A 16,513-nucleotide genomic window follows, 5' to 3' on the forward strand; every position below is an offset into this window, starting at 1 on the left:
ATGATGGGGGTGTTGCCTTCCCCTGATCACCGGGTTGCCTCCCACCCCTGAGGGCTCCTGGACTGTGAGAGAGGGCAGGATGAGCTGAGGGATTCCTCCCCCCACCTCCAGTGCATGAATTTTCATGCACCAGGCCTCTAATATATATAAAAATGCATAAGCAACTGGCCAAATGGTCGACCAGCCATACAGAAAACTGGCCGATAGCTATGACACACTCTGACTACCAGGGGGCACTCAATGCAGGAGCTGCCCTCTGGTGGTCAGGGCGCTCTCACAGGGAGGAGCTCTGCTCAGCCACAAGCCAGGCTGATGGCTCCCAGTACAGTGGTGGTGGTGGGAGCCTTTCCTGCCTCCTCAGCAGCGCTAAGGATGTTCGACTGCAGCTTAGTCCTGCTCCCCGCTGGCAAGTGGACATCCCCTGAGGGCTGCCGGGCTGCCAAAGGAATGTCTGATTGCCACCTTAGGCCCAATTCCCCTGGGAGCAGGTCTAAGCCAGCAAGTGGTCACCCCCGAGGGGTCCCAGACTGTGAGAGGGCACAGGCAGGGCTGACGGACTCCCTACCCCCTAGTGCACAAATTTTTGTGCACCAGGCCTCTAGTCTATATATAAAAGTCTAATATGCAAAGTGCCCCTCAGGAGTTTGACTGGGAGACTGGGAGTTCGCTCGCTCGCTATGATGTGTGCTGACCACCAGGGGGCGGCACAGAATGAAGGAAGGCCCTGGCCAGCAGCCAGAAGACCCCAATCGACCCTTATTGCCAGCCAGGCCTAGGGACCCTACCTGTGCACGAATTTTGTGCACCAGGCCTCTAGGGTTTTTTTTGTGTGTGTGTTTTTTTTATGTGCCTCAGGCATGAAACAGCTCTGGCCACCGGCACAGACATCAAGCTAGGATGAACTAAGGACTGTACATCTGCTTCGCCTCTGACTGATATAAGAGCAGGCCTCTAGTTTTAAAATAAAAGTTGGTGGTTGTGTCACTAATAAATCAGCAACTCATGGCTGATCCAACCAATGGGAGGTTAATGAGTTCTCCCTCCGGCAGGTGGTGGTGAGAGTCCACAGGAGGGGCCCTGTGCTCAGCTCTCCTGAGCGGCCCACTCAGACCAGCACCTGAGCCTCATCACTAGGATGGCTATCAACCCGCTATCAGTGTTATCAGTGTGTTTGGTCCCAGGACCACTTGTTTTGACACCAGTCTGGCAGACAAAATTTACAGGACAGTGGACAGCACCATCCCGTTTTCTCTAGCTAAGAGCACCCCTGGGCTGCCGGTCCGAAAGGCAACAGGCCTGTGGTTGTCACCACTGACTGGGGAAACGCACACCAACACCTGGCACAGCTAACGTGGCTCCTGCTCCGTGAGAGTCACTTCCAGCCTCACGCCTGGAGAGAAAGACTGACCCTGTGTGGCTGATTAGATTAATCACTTTAGAATCTTTCCAGGTTTTGTAGAAAGCCTTCTGCTGTTAATATTGGAGAAAAAAAATGTGTTAAGGAACCACCTTAATTTATACCACAGGCTCCCCAACCTGCTGTTCATTTGAATCCCTGGAGGAGCCTCCTAGAAACAGGTTCCTGGGCCCATCCCAGCCCTGGGTCAGAACCTCCCAGGGTGGAGCCTGAGAACCTGTATTTTTAAAGCTCCCCAGGTGACTCTGGTGATAAGCCACTGATTTAAATCAAGACAGAATTAGAAATTGCACCACCTTAATAGCTATTGTTTTTATAATATCAATTTGTAAGAATCATCTATGTTCCATGCTAATCATTCTCACAACACAGATGTGTAGAAAAGAAAAGTGAAAATCTCCTAGATACAGATTTTGAAAAGACCCATTCTGATACACTGAAGTCAGACTTGACTTTGACACGAGATGAATATGCATGTCAAGAAACAGGAAAAAGGTTACTTTTGGCATTCTCTCGCATACGCTCTTTTCTTTTCATGGGAAACAGCAGCAGCTGGGGGAGTGGGTAGTCTACTTCCCCGGTGGCTAGCGGCCCTGTGCTCACTGGGTCCCAAGCAAGATTTCCCCTGTGGCAGCAGCTGGTCGCCCTGCTGCGGGCTCCTCACCCAGACGATACGGTCACTGAAAGAGGCCTGTGTAAGGTACTTTATTACTAGAAAGGGGTTTCTTTCCTTTTAAGATTTCTGTTTCTGTTCTTTGAAAATACAGTTGGCCATTAACACGATTTAACTGAACAGTGAGTCTCAGGAAAAGGAAATCTCCGCCAATTCCAAATGTAGTCTTCAGGCTTTTAAGCCATGGGCAATGCTGAGCCCTCAGGACAAAGATAAGGTATAGAGACTGTTTCCTCACTTGGTGGTAGCTGTGTCTATTAGGAGACTACAACGCTTCTGAGGTTTATGTCTGCAACCCACAGTTAGTGTTGCAGAAACGTTTCCTGGAGCTGAAACAAAAATAGTTATAGGAAGCGATCATTCTATTTAAAAGGCTGCCGGAGAGCTCATGTCTGTTTCAAAGGCCAGTCCCAAGCCTCAGCTGTTCACGTAAACCTCAGGTGCAGCAAAGTTTTCAGCCACACAGACGAATAGACTCAGATCATGGTGTAGAAGTTCTGGAGATACATTTTCTTTCTAGGAAAAGGGGGAAGATCAAATCGTATTCCACTGGCCACCTGGTCCAGGGGAATGTGAAGGTGCCGTGCTCATCTGAAGTAATTTGAAATCCATCACTTCTATTTTGTTGTTGTGTAAGGCAGCCCACCAATGGGAAAAGTGGGGGGTGGGGGGGTTATGTTTTCCTCCTCCAAACTAAGGAGAAGTAAATATTTATGGAAGAAGTACTAGAGTACTATAAGGAATATTTTATGATACTTTACAGACTTCAACACATTTTACATACTCAAAATTCATTCTTTAAACACGTATCATGAGCCTACAATGTCAAGCATCATCTCAGGTGTATCAAGACAGGGCCTCTGTCCTTTAGGAACTCCCACTAGTGAGTGAGGCAGCTACACAAGTGATAACCACTTGCAGAATCACAAAAGAAATATGTATTTATAAAGACCTATGGGAGCTTTTGGTTAATGATATTAGGAAGTAGTTGGGACACCTACCAACTTCCTTGTAGCCTGAATAAGTTTCCCAGCTCTTCTAAAATAGTTTGGTTTTGAAGAAAATATAAATTATGCATCTATTTCTTGCACAAAGAAAACCAACAAACAAAACAAAGCTGGCTCAAAATGGTAACATTCTTTGGAACAAGTAAAAGACAGTATAAAGTCAAAGTATAATTTAGGAAAGCCAACAACATGATCTTTATACAGATATAAATTAACACATTTAAAAAATTAACTCATCAATGAAGGATCCAATACAATGATAAAGTTGGTTCTAAGAACAATCAAAGAACTGGTTGTTTATAAGCACTAAAAAGCATGTGGGATAAGGTTACTCAGTTAGATACACACCTGGCTAATAGCCTACAGTAGCGATTTTCAACAGGTGTGCCCCAAGAATGTTTAAAACATGCAACATACCTGGCTATTTATTTTGGTCAGGGGCACTGACCTCTTTTTCCTCAGATTGCCAAATAAAAGAATGACAACAGCCAACACAATAGCCAGTGTGAATGAATCAAAACTATACCTATTTTTATTATCAAATCAGCAAAATATATGTTTTTGGTGTTGCTGCAGAATTTCAGTAATTAGTGTATGTGTGCCATGAGATGAAAAAGGTTGGAAATCGCTGGCCTACAGGGTAATAAAACCGTAACTTTGGAGGTTATCTTGTCTACCAGAGAGAAATCTACAGGTTAATGTGTAACTTCCTGGTGTATGGGCTCTAAATGGCAAGTTTAAACACAGACCCCTTCTCCTCAAGAATAAGCCCTGCCGATGGAACAGCGCCCCAGCATGACTTTGTCCGGACATGCAGCCTCCCAGGCCACACCCTGTCTCTAAGTTTTGCATAATTTTTCTTAATCACAGTGATGTGGTTATTAACATCACGGACATACTGCTTGGATCCTAGCTCCGGGTATACTAGCTGGGTGTACTAGCTGCATGAAAGTCTTTAAAACGAGGCACTGATGAGAGAAGAAGTGGCTGGTCTTGAAAGGCTTCCCAGAGAAGGGGATGTGAGAGGTGCATCTTGAAATATAAACCTGCTTTTGAGGATGAGAAGTAACCAGGGAAATTTCATCAGAGTCTCTTAGGCCCTTCTCACTAAGGGTCTATTTGTATTCAATCTTATTTCAGACTTCTTAGGTGTTACTTTTAACAAATGTGGTTATGATGTCCACCTGGTAATTGCAAGCAAATGCGTAATTGCCAAAGGCAGGCAACCATTACCAAAGGCAGAGGTAACAACCAAGAGAAAGGGAGGAGAGAGAAATCTACAGAAAGAAGACACAGACGTTTAAAGAAACTTGTGGATAGACTCGCGCTCCCAGTGTAGACAAAGATCCTCTGGAGCATCAAGTTGAGGCTAAGTTATTTTTAATGTCTTTTGTAATACATTTAAATATGCTTTTCACCACAATGACTGAAATAAGTTTGGGGATTAAGGGGATACTTTATGAATTTCCTTGATGGTTCTGAATAAACAGCATGTTACCAAACATAGCTCTTTGTTCTTTGGATCAAAATAATTTTAATAGAAACACAAAACTATAATGTAAATCAATAGAGAAAAATATGGCGTTTAAACACTAATATTGCTTTGCAGATAACTATTGGACGAAGGTGAAAAGTAGTTCAGTGAGAAGTGTGGTAAATTTTATGCCAATTAGAATTTAAGCCATTTAGTCTCTGGAACCAGAAAAAGCATACCCTTCCCATACTGACACATCAAGTGTCTCATATTGGCAAGATACCAGAATTTTTGTCTGTCTATTTATTAAACATGGCTTTCATCTAAGCTACAATCAGAGAGACAAATAGTATCTATTAGTAATGCCATAAGGCTGTTTGTCACTACTCAACAGATGGGTGTTCTTTCTTTATAAGTTATGACAACTTGAAATCAAACTGTTAAAAACAAGTGTTTTCGTTCATCCACATTTGAAAATTCTAGTGCAAGGCAAAATGGTTTTCTCCAGTAACCATCATCTAAGTTATGTCTGATCAAAACACCAGAGCAAAAAAAGAATGATGATAACATAAATTTACCATGAAAGACCATGAAGTAAATCCACAACAGAAAATTACAATATAGCCCTAACCGGTTTGGCTCAGTGGATAGAGCGTCGGCCTGTGGACTGAAAGGTCCCAGGTTCGATTCCGGCCAAGGGCATGTACCTTGGTTGCAGGCACATCCCCGGTGTGGGGGGTGTGCATGAGGCAGCTGATCGATGTTTCTCTCTCATCGATATTTCTGACTCTCTGTCCCTCTCCTTTCCTCTCTGTGAAAAATCAATAAAATATATTTTTTAAAAAATTACAATGTAAAATCCACAACTAAATCTTTTTTATAATCTAAAATAATACTTTTAATGCTATAGTATTTAGCATTTCTACCATTTTAGTTTTTTCCCTAAAAAAGAAACCAGTAGGTGTGCCTAAGCTTTTCATGGGATTAATTCACTTGTCCAAAGATTTTAGTTCTGATAATATATTGTACCAAAATCTAAAATTATAAATGCTTAATGGACATTTACATTAACAGGAGATTGTGAATACTTTAAGGTAAATTAGTCAAACTCATTCATTGACAAGGCAAATTCTTACACCTTGAAATCTTTCACAGCATGTAATTTAGAGAAAATATAAAGTACATAGGGAAAGCCTTTGTAAGCCAAATACTCAAAATCAGAAACTTAAATGCATATTTGAAAATCAGTTTTTAACAATAAAAACTTAACCCTTTAAGCAAGCTTTTATCATCTTTAAAATGTAGTAATGATATAGTAAGAGCATAGATTTTTTTCTGTCATTCATATAATCAAAAAGAGACCTGCAACCTTTTAACAAATCATTAATAATAGTGTAAAATCTGAGAAATTTTATCATTTTCATTATTTTTACCCAGTTCTGTACTTGGCTGAGTAAAAATATGCTTAATGATATTTGTGGCAAACAGGAATTATGTAGTGAAGTGGCTTTGATATGGTGAATATAATAACAAATATTCTTAGCATAAACGTAACTTAATTGTTAACTGATGAAATTTACTATATGATTTTGAAAATTAACCATGTATATAAAATGTCTCCAATAAAGAGTTGATGTTACTTTGATCATTTATAAAGGTGAATAAAATTGGACTGCATTTAATGACTATTCAAAAACTTATAATATAAATTTATATTTATACTAAGTACTATAGTTTTATTAAGGAGAAGTCTTTATGAGTTCTTCCTTATTTTTTATTTCAGAGAGAGGAAGGGAGAGAGAGAGAAACTTATAATATAAATTTATATTTGTACTAAGTACTATATTTTTATTAAGGAGAAGTCTTTGTGAGTTCTTCCTTATTTTTTTATTTCAGAGAGGAAGGGAGAGAGAGAGAAGGATAGAAACATCAATGATGAGAGAGAATCTTTGATAGGTTGCCTCCTGAACACCCCCTACCCGGGATCGAGCTCACAACCCTGGCATGTGCTCTGACCAGGAATCAAACCATGACCTTCTGGTTCATAGGTCATTGCTCAACTACTGAGCCATGCCAGCTGGGCGAATTCTTCCTTTTTTTAAACAACTAGACATGGTTTTGCCCAATTCATTAAAACCAAATTATTTCCTTTAAATACTTACGTAGAAATTTTGTTTTCTAAATATAAGGTCAAAGAAATAGAGAATTTCAGTGCCAGACGACTTTTTAGAGTATGCCAAGTGTAGGGATATCCCAAACTTCAATTTACATCAGAAGTCCCTATAGTTTTTGTTGATTAGCAGATGGCCAGGCCCCTCTCCACCCATCTGACTCAGTAGGCTTGGGGTGGGGTCTGGAAATAACCAGTGCACCCGCACCTCACTCCATGGTGATTCTCATGTAGGGGAAGAACAAAGCTGTGGTAGTCCACCCACCCCCTCCCTGAATCAGGAATCCTCCTACCACATGGACATTTTATTGAGGCTTTTTCTGCCTCAAACTACTCCCTCCCCAACTCTTTGCCTCATGGGGGACAGCCCATTACACATCGAATGGAAGTTTCTAACAGAAACCTTTACATTTAAAACATCAAGTCATTCAACATGAGCTTACATGAATACACCGATACAAAGACACACTGAAGAAATAAATGCACGAAGAACTGACCTGCTTCTTCTGATATTTGTTTATCAGATTCAAAAACAAGGCGTAGCATCCGGAATAGTTGGCCAAGGCAATACAGCAGTCACGGTAAGGAGTAAGTTTGCTGCAGAAATGCCAAATGGGAAAATAAAAATAAACGTTGTTTTTCTATAAAATTCAAGTACACATTGTGTCACTTTAAATGCAGATCTTCAAAGCATTGCCCAGTGCATGAAGAGAGTCTAGAAATAGTCCGCACACCAGTCCAGAGAGGCCCGGGAGGTTTGCTGTCTGCTGTAGGCTCTGGGGGCATGGAGTGGGGAAACAAAAAACGTTCTTGGATAAACAGAGACCTGAAGCCTGTAACACATGCATACAGTGTAAATTTTCACAACCCACAAAATCATGGTCCAGGAAATTTAGACAAAATCTGGTTGGATACCAATCAGTGAATCCCCTGGGACCCCACCAGCAGCAAATGTGCTAGGGCCGTGGTCAGCAAACCGTGGCTCGTGAGCCACATACGGCTCTTTGGCCCCTTGAGTGTGGCTCTTCCACAAAATACCACGTGCGGGCGTGCACGTACAGTGCGATTGAAACTTCGTGGCCCATGCGCAGAGGTCGGTTTTCAGCCTGGGCGAGTCTATTTTGAAGAAGTGGCGTTAGAAGAAGGGGGTGTCGGTCGGTCGGGCGACGGAAGACACGGCACAGGCGGGCTGTGGGATCCGCAGCGCAGGGGAGGTGCCAAATTTCAACAGTACTTAAACTATATAGGTAGGTTAATAACAATGTACCTACCTATATAGTTTAAGTTTAAAAAAATGTGGCTCTCAAAAGAAATTTCAATCGTTGTACTGTTGATATTTGGCTCTGTTGACTAATGAGTTTGCCGACCACTATGCTAGGGGTGCACACTAGGCTGTTAGGGGTATACTAATATCAGGCAACATGAACCAGAAGACAAAAATCCTTAAGAATAGCTTCAAATTTTCTAAAGCAAGCAAGCATGCAAACAAACAAAACCAACAAGGCAATACTGACAAACTTATATCAAATTGGGAGATATTCACAAATTTCTCATTAATTGATAGATTAATAGGTAAAACATCATTACTATTTTAAAAACTTGACCATGTACCAGGCCATTAACAAGTCTCAGTACATTTTTTGAGAATCGGTATCTCACAGATCATAGTCTCTGGTCAGTGAAATAAAATTAGAAATCAATATTTAAAATCCATTAAAAACACACTTTGGGAAAGTTAAAAACACGTAACTTTTGGGTCAAAGAAACATGAAAATAAAAAAAGCACTTAGATACACTATAAATACTACAAAATACTACCAACTAACATTGTTGTGTTATGTAACTAAAGCAGTAGTTAGGAAAGCAAACAAAGCCTGAAAAGGTTGAAAAGACAAGAATTGAGTTTCTAACTAAAACAGTTAAAAGAAAAATATACCCAAGGAAAGTAGATAAAATGGATGAATAAGGATGAGAACAGAAGTAATAAGAACGAAAATAAATATGCAGTAGGGTGGATCAATAAATCTATCGGTTCTGCAAAACACTGGTAAAAAATTGGAAAGACTGATAAAAAAAGAGAAACATCATAAATAATATTAGGAATGAAAATCAATATTAACAATAAAGAGGCAGTGTAAATAGTGGTGAAATGTATGACCTCTAGAGCTAGACTAGCTGGTTTGAACTGCAACTCTGTGAATTACCAGCTGTGTGGCCCTGGAAGAGCTACCAAACCCCTCTACGCCTCGATTTCCACATGTAAAATGAGGATAAGAACTACAGTTTCTATCTTTTAAAGTTGTTATAAGGAGTAAATCAATTAGTAGTTGGCAAGTACTTAGACTATTGCCTGGCATGTAGTAGGCACTATCAAGTATTTGTTAAACAAGTAAAATAAATTAAAAAGGACATAATTAGAGATGGATAAGAGGATCTTTGGGACAATATCCCAAAAATGTTGAGTGGTAGTATTTTGTAGTATTTGTAATGTATCTAAGTGCTTTTTTATTTTCATGTTTCTTTGACCCAAAACTTAGATTAAAATAGACAAATTCATAGGAAAAAAATTTTTTTTTAAATTGACACAAAGAGTAATTGGAAATGTGGTTAGGTACTTGACCAATACAGAAAGTGACTCAGTAGTCAACAATATTCACACATACACACAAAGATAAAATAGCTTCTCAAGCAAGTTCTATAAGCTTTTCAAGAATAGTTTAATTTTCTTGAAAATTAATAAGTTTAATTTTCAGAAATTCTTCTAGAAAATAAAAAAAACCCCAAATACTTTTCAACTTGTTTTATGAGGTTAGTGTAAACCTGACATGAAAACCAGATAAGGCCAACTTAGATTAAAATAGACAAATTCATAGGAAAAAAATTTTTTTTTAAATTGACACAAAGAGTAATTGGAAATGTGGTTAGGTACTTGACCAATAGAGAAAGTGACTCAGTAGTCAACAATATTCACACATACACACAAGGATAAAATAGCTTCTCAAGCAAGTTCTATAAGCTTTTCAAGAAAAAGATAAGTTTAATTTCCCCAAATTCTTCTAAAAAAGAAAAAAACCCCAAATACTTTCCACCTTGTTTTATGAGGTTCGTGTAAACCTGACATGAAAACCAGATAAGGCCAATATGACAAATGAAAAGTACAGGTCAATTTAACTCATGACCATAGATGAAAAATCCTAAACTACATGTTAGTGAACTAAACCTAGCAAAATATAATGGTTTAACATGAAAAAAATCTATTAATGTAATCTACAACATTAAAATTTTAAAAAAGAAAAACCACACAACATAGATTCAGGACAAGCATTTAAGAAAATTTAACAGAGTACATTTCAACTGAAAAAAAAATAAAAGCAAAAAAAAAAAAAGAAAATTTAACAGCCCTTCATAGACAAAAATTTTCCTTAGCCTTCTAAAGGGTATCTATAAAAACCTACAACAAATACTATTTTTAACTGGTAAAACCATAAAAATATTTCCTTTAAAGTCAGGATAAAGGCACTAGGTCAAACACTCTCACAACTTTGTATGGGGCATCCTAAGCAATCTGAGAAGAAAGAGGTGGGGAGATGGAAGAAGAGTTGTAATAAATGGGAAAACATTATCCTCCAAGAGAATCTATAGATAAACTCTTACATCTAAAATTCATCAAGATCCATGGATACCTAATAATCAAATATCAATACTATTCACATATACCAGCAACAACCTATTAGAAAACAACTTTTTAAAAGATTACATTCATAATCACAGCAAAAGTTATGAAGAAATAAATCTAACAAAAGATGTGCAAAATACTTCCAGAGAAAATTATGAAATGTTATTGAAAGATATAAAGGAAAAGAAGACATCATAAATGTTTATGGATGAAAGACTCAGTATCATAAAGATGTCAATCTTCCCCCTCCCACCCCAATTACTCTACATACTCAGTGTAGGTCCGCGAATAACCCCAAAGGTCCTATCATGGACCTTAGGCTGATTCTCCAATTCATAAGGAAGAGAAGAGAAGAATTTGGACTTTAAAGGAGAAAAGAAGTGATGGATTCATCTTATAGCCAGGCAAATGAAATCTGTAATAGTAAAACACTGTCTGCTGGTCTGAGAATAGACCAAATGAATGCGCAGAAACAGACCTACAAGTGTGTGGAACCTTGTGTTTGATTGACTAGACATTTAAAATCAGTGGGAAAAAAAGATGGTGTCGTTGATTAAAGGTGCTGGGACAGTTGACTATTCATCTGGAAGAAAAATGAAATTGGATCCCCAGGTGCCACCATACACAAAAATAACGTGACCATTGCCAGTACAGTGCTTCTCAATGGGAGTTGTAAGTGCCCAGAACAAAGCTCAGGAAAGTGCAGTGCTACGAGGTCAAGTCCGATGTCCCATTCCCAACCTGGGGTCAATCACCAACTCAGTCTTCAGGAAGTTTTCTATTTTTGAAAACCACCACAGTACTAGAGTTCAAGAAAGGGCCAGGTCTCTTGAGAAGGATCATTATGTAAAAACACCGGCAAAGGGCAGTGAGGAGGAAGAATAGATGCATACTTTAAAGACGGTTCTGAAATTTGACATCGTGCTTTGAGGCAACCTGGATTCAGGTGATCACCAGTTCTGCAGTACAGTGCGAACACGACCAGTTTATGTGTGAACCAAAGTTCAGCCAAACAACAGAAATAAAACTTCTATTACAAGTTGTCAGATCAGACTTTCTCAGCAATGATCTCCTTATGGAGTTAAAACCCTTAAAAGATTACAAAAGCATTGTTTCCAAGTATCTCGGAAAGTTTGCCATGTTTTTGGAAATAGTTCTTCATCTCCAATAAACTACCGGAAATCTTTGTTTGTTTTGTCTGCTTTGTAAGGACACGAGGATAACTCACAACTCACCAAAGAACTAAAGTGACTTAGAATCAATGGGTTTAGAATCATATTAGAAGTACGTAGGAAATGGAGTCATGGATTTACTAGTAAATCATTTATTCTAAACTTGGGCCATTAGATTTAGCTTTGCTGCTAGGTGAAGTAAGAAGCAAAAATAGGATTCCTTGCAAGCCACACATACAAATATTAAGGATAACCTGAAATCCAAGCATTGGCATTTTTGTAAGGCTACCTTGTTGCTCAGTCTACCTACCTGAATATTCTGGCAATATTGGTGCAGACATCCTTGTCACTCATGTACTGTCCCATCACCCTGCAGAGCTGGGCCAGGGCGCCGATGCTCAGCAACTTACTTCTTGCTAGGGGTGAATCAACCAAGTTTCTCAGAGTAGCAGTCATCTAGGATAAAAGCATGTTTGTGGCTTTTTTAAAAAACTGGAAAATATAGCAACACTAATAAGCACAGCACAATCCATCCCATAAGTTTCATTATATTTGTTATGCATCTCCCACTAGAGAATGTGGGCCTAGGCACAAATAGAATAAAAAGAAAACCAAGAAATGAATACAAAGAAAGCCAGCAGTGGTTCAAAGGTAAAGAATGAAATATTCATGTTAATAATTAATTAATATACCAAAGCCCCAGGGTAACAGAAGTCATCATCTGAGTTTGTCAACAGAAATAAGATCTTTAGTGACTCTGCAACGTGCCATATCAGTTCCACCAATAAGAAACGTCTTGTCTCATAGTTTTATAAGTAGCACCAAGGAATGCTGTGGCCAAAGAATATTTAAAGCTGTTAGTTTCATTCATTCTCTTCTAAGAGGCAAGTATTGATTTTTTGAACCTTTGTCTTATTTTTGTAAAAAAGGTTCAGGAGAGCTATCTACTTTAGCCTTTGTCTAAAAGTAGAGAAGAGAACAAGTTAGTAAATCCATAAAGCTAACATAGTTGTTATCTAATAAGTTTAATACGCACTGTGATTTGTCCTTATACAATAGTACAGTCAGGTTACTAGTTAAGAGAGTCAGATCAGGAGTTGGATGGCCTGGCCAAGTTCCAGCCCCTCCACTCATTAGCTTGGGTTAGTTAGTTAACCCCCCAGAGCACATTTTTTTTCTCATCGGTAAAGTGGGGGTGGTAATAATTGCCATGAAGTTGTGAGGATTCAATGAGATGAGATGTGGGAATGGCGTTGCAGGTGCCAATTACCTAACAACAGCTCAAGAATACTGGGTTTCATCCCTACCTTTGTTGTGGGACTTCACATCCAAAATGCAGAAGAGAGATCACTGGTCTCAGAGTCAAATGATGGAGATTCAAGTCCCAAATCTCCTCCTAGTTATATGATAGAAGCACTCCTCTTTCTCTTGTCACACCCAAATAGTCATCTGGTCTACCTCTTCTCTCCATCACCGGGTCACTGGTTCAGTTTAAGCCAATTCATCTCTTTCCTACTTCATCTCTACAGCTCACTGATTAGGCTCCTTCCCATCTCTGCCTTGTCAGGTTCATCTCCCCACAGTGTCTCCCAGAGGGAGCAGCTCGAGCCAACCTTCCCTGTTCAAAGACCTCCTCTGACTTCTGGTGGCCTATTGGTCAAAGTCCACATTCTAAAGGCGCTTCACTCTCTACAGTTCACCTCTCCAGGCCCATCATCATCTCCTCCTCCTCTTCCTCTTCCTCCTCCTCCTCCTCCTCCTCCTCCTCCTCCTCCTCCCCCTCCTCCTAGTCCTCTTTGTCCTCCTCCTCCCCACCATTTAGACTCTGCACCATACACAATGCCCTCGTCATGTCACAGTTCCAAGCCTCTGCCCAGAATGTCTTCCTCCATCACACTCCACGCCCTTTCTCCAGTCTGCTCACCTCCAGCTCATTTTCTGGACCAACCTGAAGCTCACTTCCCCATGAAGATGTATCAGTGGTTGATCACATCCTCTTCCAGGTTAACAAACCATCCTGTTCACACCCACATCTCACCTATCACAAAATCATAGCTACTTGTTTCATGTACCTTCTCCCATGATGAGCTCCTCTAGGGCACAAACCATTTCTTGTTCCTCTTTCTACTCAGAGGACAACAAACATGCCCACGAAAAGCTGGCTGGATGAAACACAAAAGGAGAAAGAGCAGAGGGGGATAAAGACAGAAAGTGGGGGAGGGAGGGAGATGAAGGGACCAGGGAGACAGAAAGAGAGGCATTTCTCCTTTAAGGAGCCTCTGGCAAGAGAGCGCCTGGATTAGCAGAGGCTGGTGGCAAACCAGAGTCTGCACCCTGGGGGGGAGGAGGGTTAGGAAGAGGTCACCGGGCAGATGCAGGCCTGAAGGCCCCGCATTTTGAGAGGCTGGCTGTGAGCCACCAGTCTCACTGCCGGTGTGGGTATGGGGTGAGTGCTGAGCCCAGTCAAGTGGCTTTTTCTGGGAAAAATGTAAAAAGATCAGTGGGAGAGGCTAGCTAAATACTGTGGTAACAGTAGAGGCGCATTCCAAGTCAACCCACTTAACTCTCAACCTCGGTCCAACTTTTAACAGAGATAAATTTGCGGAAATCATTAATGAGCCGTGTGCTCTGTAGCAGTCTTGGCTTCCAGCTCCAGGAAAGCCCACCCACTGGGCCTGCAGGAGTTCACCAGAGTCCAAGCTTTATGCTTAGAAAAATGTATCCGTTTCTTTCTTAACTTTTTATTCTAATTCATAATATTCTGGACTCTTACTTGATTATGCACTTGCCTATTTTATTGTATATAATCTTTTAAACCATCTCAAATACTTTATATAAAAAAAATAGAAGGAAGAGTTAGATGCTTGGTTAGCTTCCTAACTGGAACAATTCCCAACCTCTTAGCTACTCATCAAGATGTAGCAAACTGAAACACATGAGTTTCGATTTTTCCCCCCCTCCATGTCTTAATGAGCAGCCCCTTGGGACAGCTATACTGAGTCAGAAGGCAACCAGTGAGGGGAAGAAAAAAGAGAAGAATGTGGAATTGACAATCCAGAAAGAGGATTAATAAAATGTTAAGTGCTCTTCTTTAGTAGAAGTTATCAGATGATGTCTGGGACAAAAGGGGACTGGCATTTTTGGTATATATCCAGGAAAAAACATTCCAGTGTAATTCTGGTGACTAATCTACTGCTGGAAAATGACTGAGCTACTCTCTACAACTTCATGCTGCTTGCTTTTTTTCTGAGGCAGTTACTTCTCTCTGTATTTCTCCAGATTCCTGGACATAACTGGTCCTAGCATTGCCACCCCACCCCCCAAAAATCAGAATGTCCAGGTAAAATGCCTGGTGAGCTTGGCAAAGCTGTCCTATCTCACATTGAATTAGTTGAGCCTCAAGTTCTCACTATGCAGTCAACATGGGGAGCCCCATTTTATAAAGAAAAATTATATTGAGACACGATTAGATGATTTATAGAGGCTCAAACAAGCATTTTAACACAACAAAACTAGAAGGCAAAAGATTTGGCATCTATTATTTTCAAATGGATGGTAGGTACTTTATTCTCAATTTCAAATTATGTTTGCAATGATTAATTGAAAAACCTTCGAAAAACACAAGAAATCTTAAAAATGAAGGTCCGTCCCCCCCACCCCCACCCCCGCCAATTTAGATCAGTGGACTTATATGAAAGACAACACAGGCCCAGCAGATGTGGTCCAGTTCCCAGCATTCTCTACGCACTGGATGGACACAAGTAGGGAGGGCTTGGTGGCTCCCCTGAGCTCCCGTATACTGCTCATTTCCCAGTAGATGACCCCTCTCTTCCCTTTGTACCATTTACCTGTCAGCGTCCCCAGGCCCTAGGAAACTCACCAGATTCTGCCCCAGGAGGCATTCAGCCATCAGAGCTGCCCCAGGTCAGAGGAGCCAGATCACAGGCAACCACAGAACTCCTGTTTTGGTGCATCAGAAGTTCAAAAGGCTTTGTGGCTAGCAAGGGAACTTTGCCATCAATCATGCCATTGTTGGCTGAAGAAATATTTTCCCGATTTTAAAAAAACAGCTTTCAAAGAAATCTTTGGAACATGATGCAATTGAAAATTGTACCATTAATAGTTTGAAAGGTATTTTTCTTCCTCTACCAAAATTAGCATCAAGATTCGGTTTTATTTCTTTTTACACTTTGAATGCTATTATGAAAAGGATTTGAGCAGCTACTTTATGGTTTATAAAGCTAGCTCATGCGCTTGATCTCAGTTGCTCCCTAAACCAACCCCAGGAGGCCAACAGAAAGGTAGGATGAGCCTCACTTTTCAGATGAGGAAACTGAAGCCCCACCAGTGACTAGGTAGGTGGGCATCTCAGCCTCTGACTCCCTGTCTGTTGTCCCCCTCACTCCATTTGGCTGTCTCTAAAAGCATTTTATTTTCTCAATCATCTGGAATACCCATAACCAAAAATCCCTCGAGCTTTATCTCAGCTGCCAACGGCAAAATGGTTCACTTCCCGCTGATGATGTGGCAGAATAAACAGGACAGCCAGAGACCACGAACAGTGTCAAGTGATTTAAGACCAAAGCCACACCATTTTCCAACCTCAGCAAAACCATCTCCCTCTATTCATGAAAGCACATTCAGTTTTTGGATTTGTGCCTAACTGAGGCCACATATGTGCCAAAGTCAGAGCCGCTGTGGTAACCCAAGAAGTTTCATATTGTCTCATAAATGATTAGTACAGTCCTGGCTGAGACAAAAGAAACCAGTGACAAGATGCTTCTCTATACATGAAACCACAAGCACCAAAAATTCCCCAGCCTTTCACTGGAGCTAAGGCATATGCATATGAAAGTAATACTGACTCATAATCCTTATAATGCCTGGTGCCTGGCTATGGAGCCTGTTTGGCACATTACTTCCA

The 16,513-nt window shown here is 40.4% G+C and overlaps 1 protein-coding gene across 1 annotated transcript in view; it reads right to left on the reverse strand.

Annotated features, from left to right (window-relative positions):
* Positions 1–16,513, reverse strand: part of ARMC2 (armadillo repeat containing 2) — an 89,960-nt gene that overhangs the window by 20,263 nt on the left and 53,184 nt on the right. Inside the window, exons 11-12 of the mRNA XM_015572718.1 lie at positions 11,900–12,045; positions 7,239–7,338 (exon numbers count right to left, since the gene is read on the reverse strand). Coding sequence (XP_015428204.1) covers positions 7,239–7,338; positions 11,900–12,045 — 246 coding nt within the window. The remainder of the gene's footprint in view (positions 1–7,238; positions 7,339–11,899; positions 12,046–16,513) is intronic.

This window comes from Myotis davidii, unplaced genomic scaffold, assembly GCF_000327345.1.
Source record: "Myotis davidii unplaced genomic scaffold, ASM32734v1 scaffold68, whole genome shotgun sequence".
NCBI lineage: Eukaryota > Metazoa > Chordata > Mammalia > Chiroptera > Vespertilionidae > Myotis > Myotis davidii.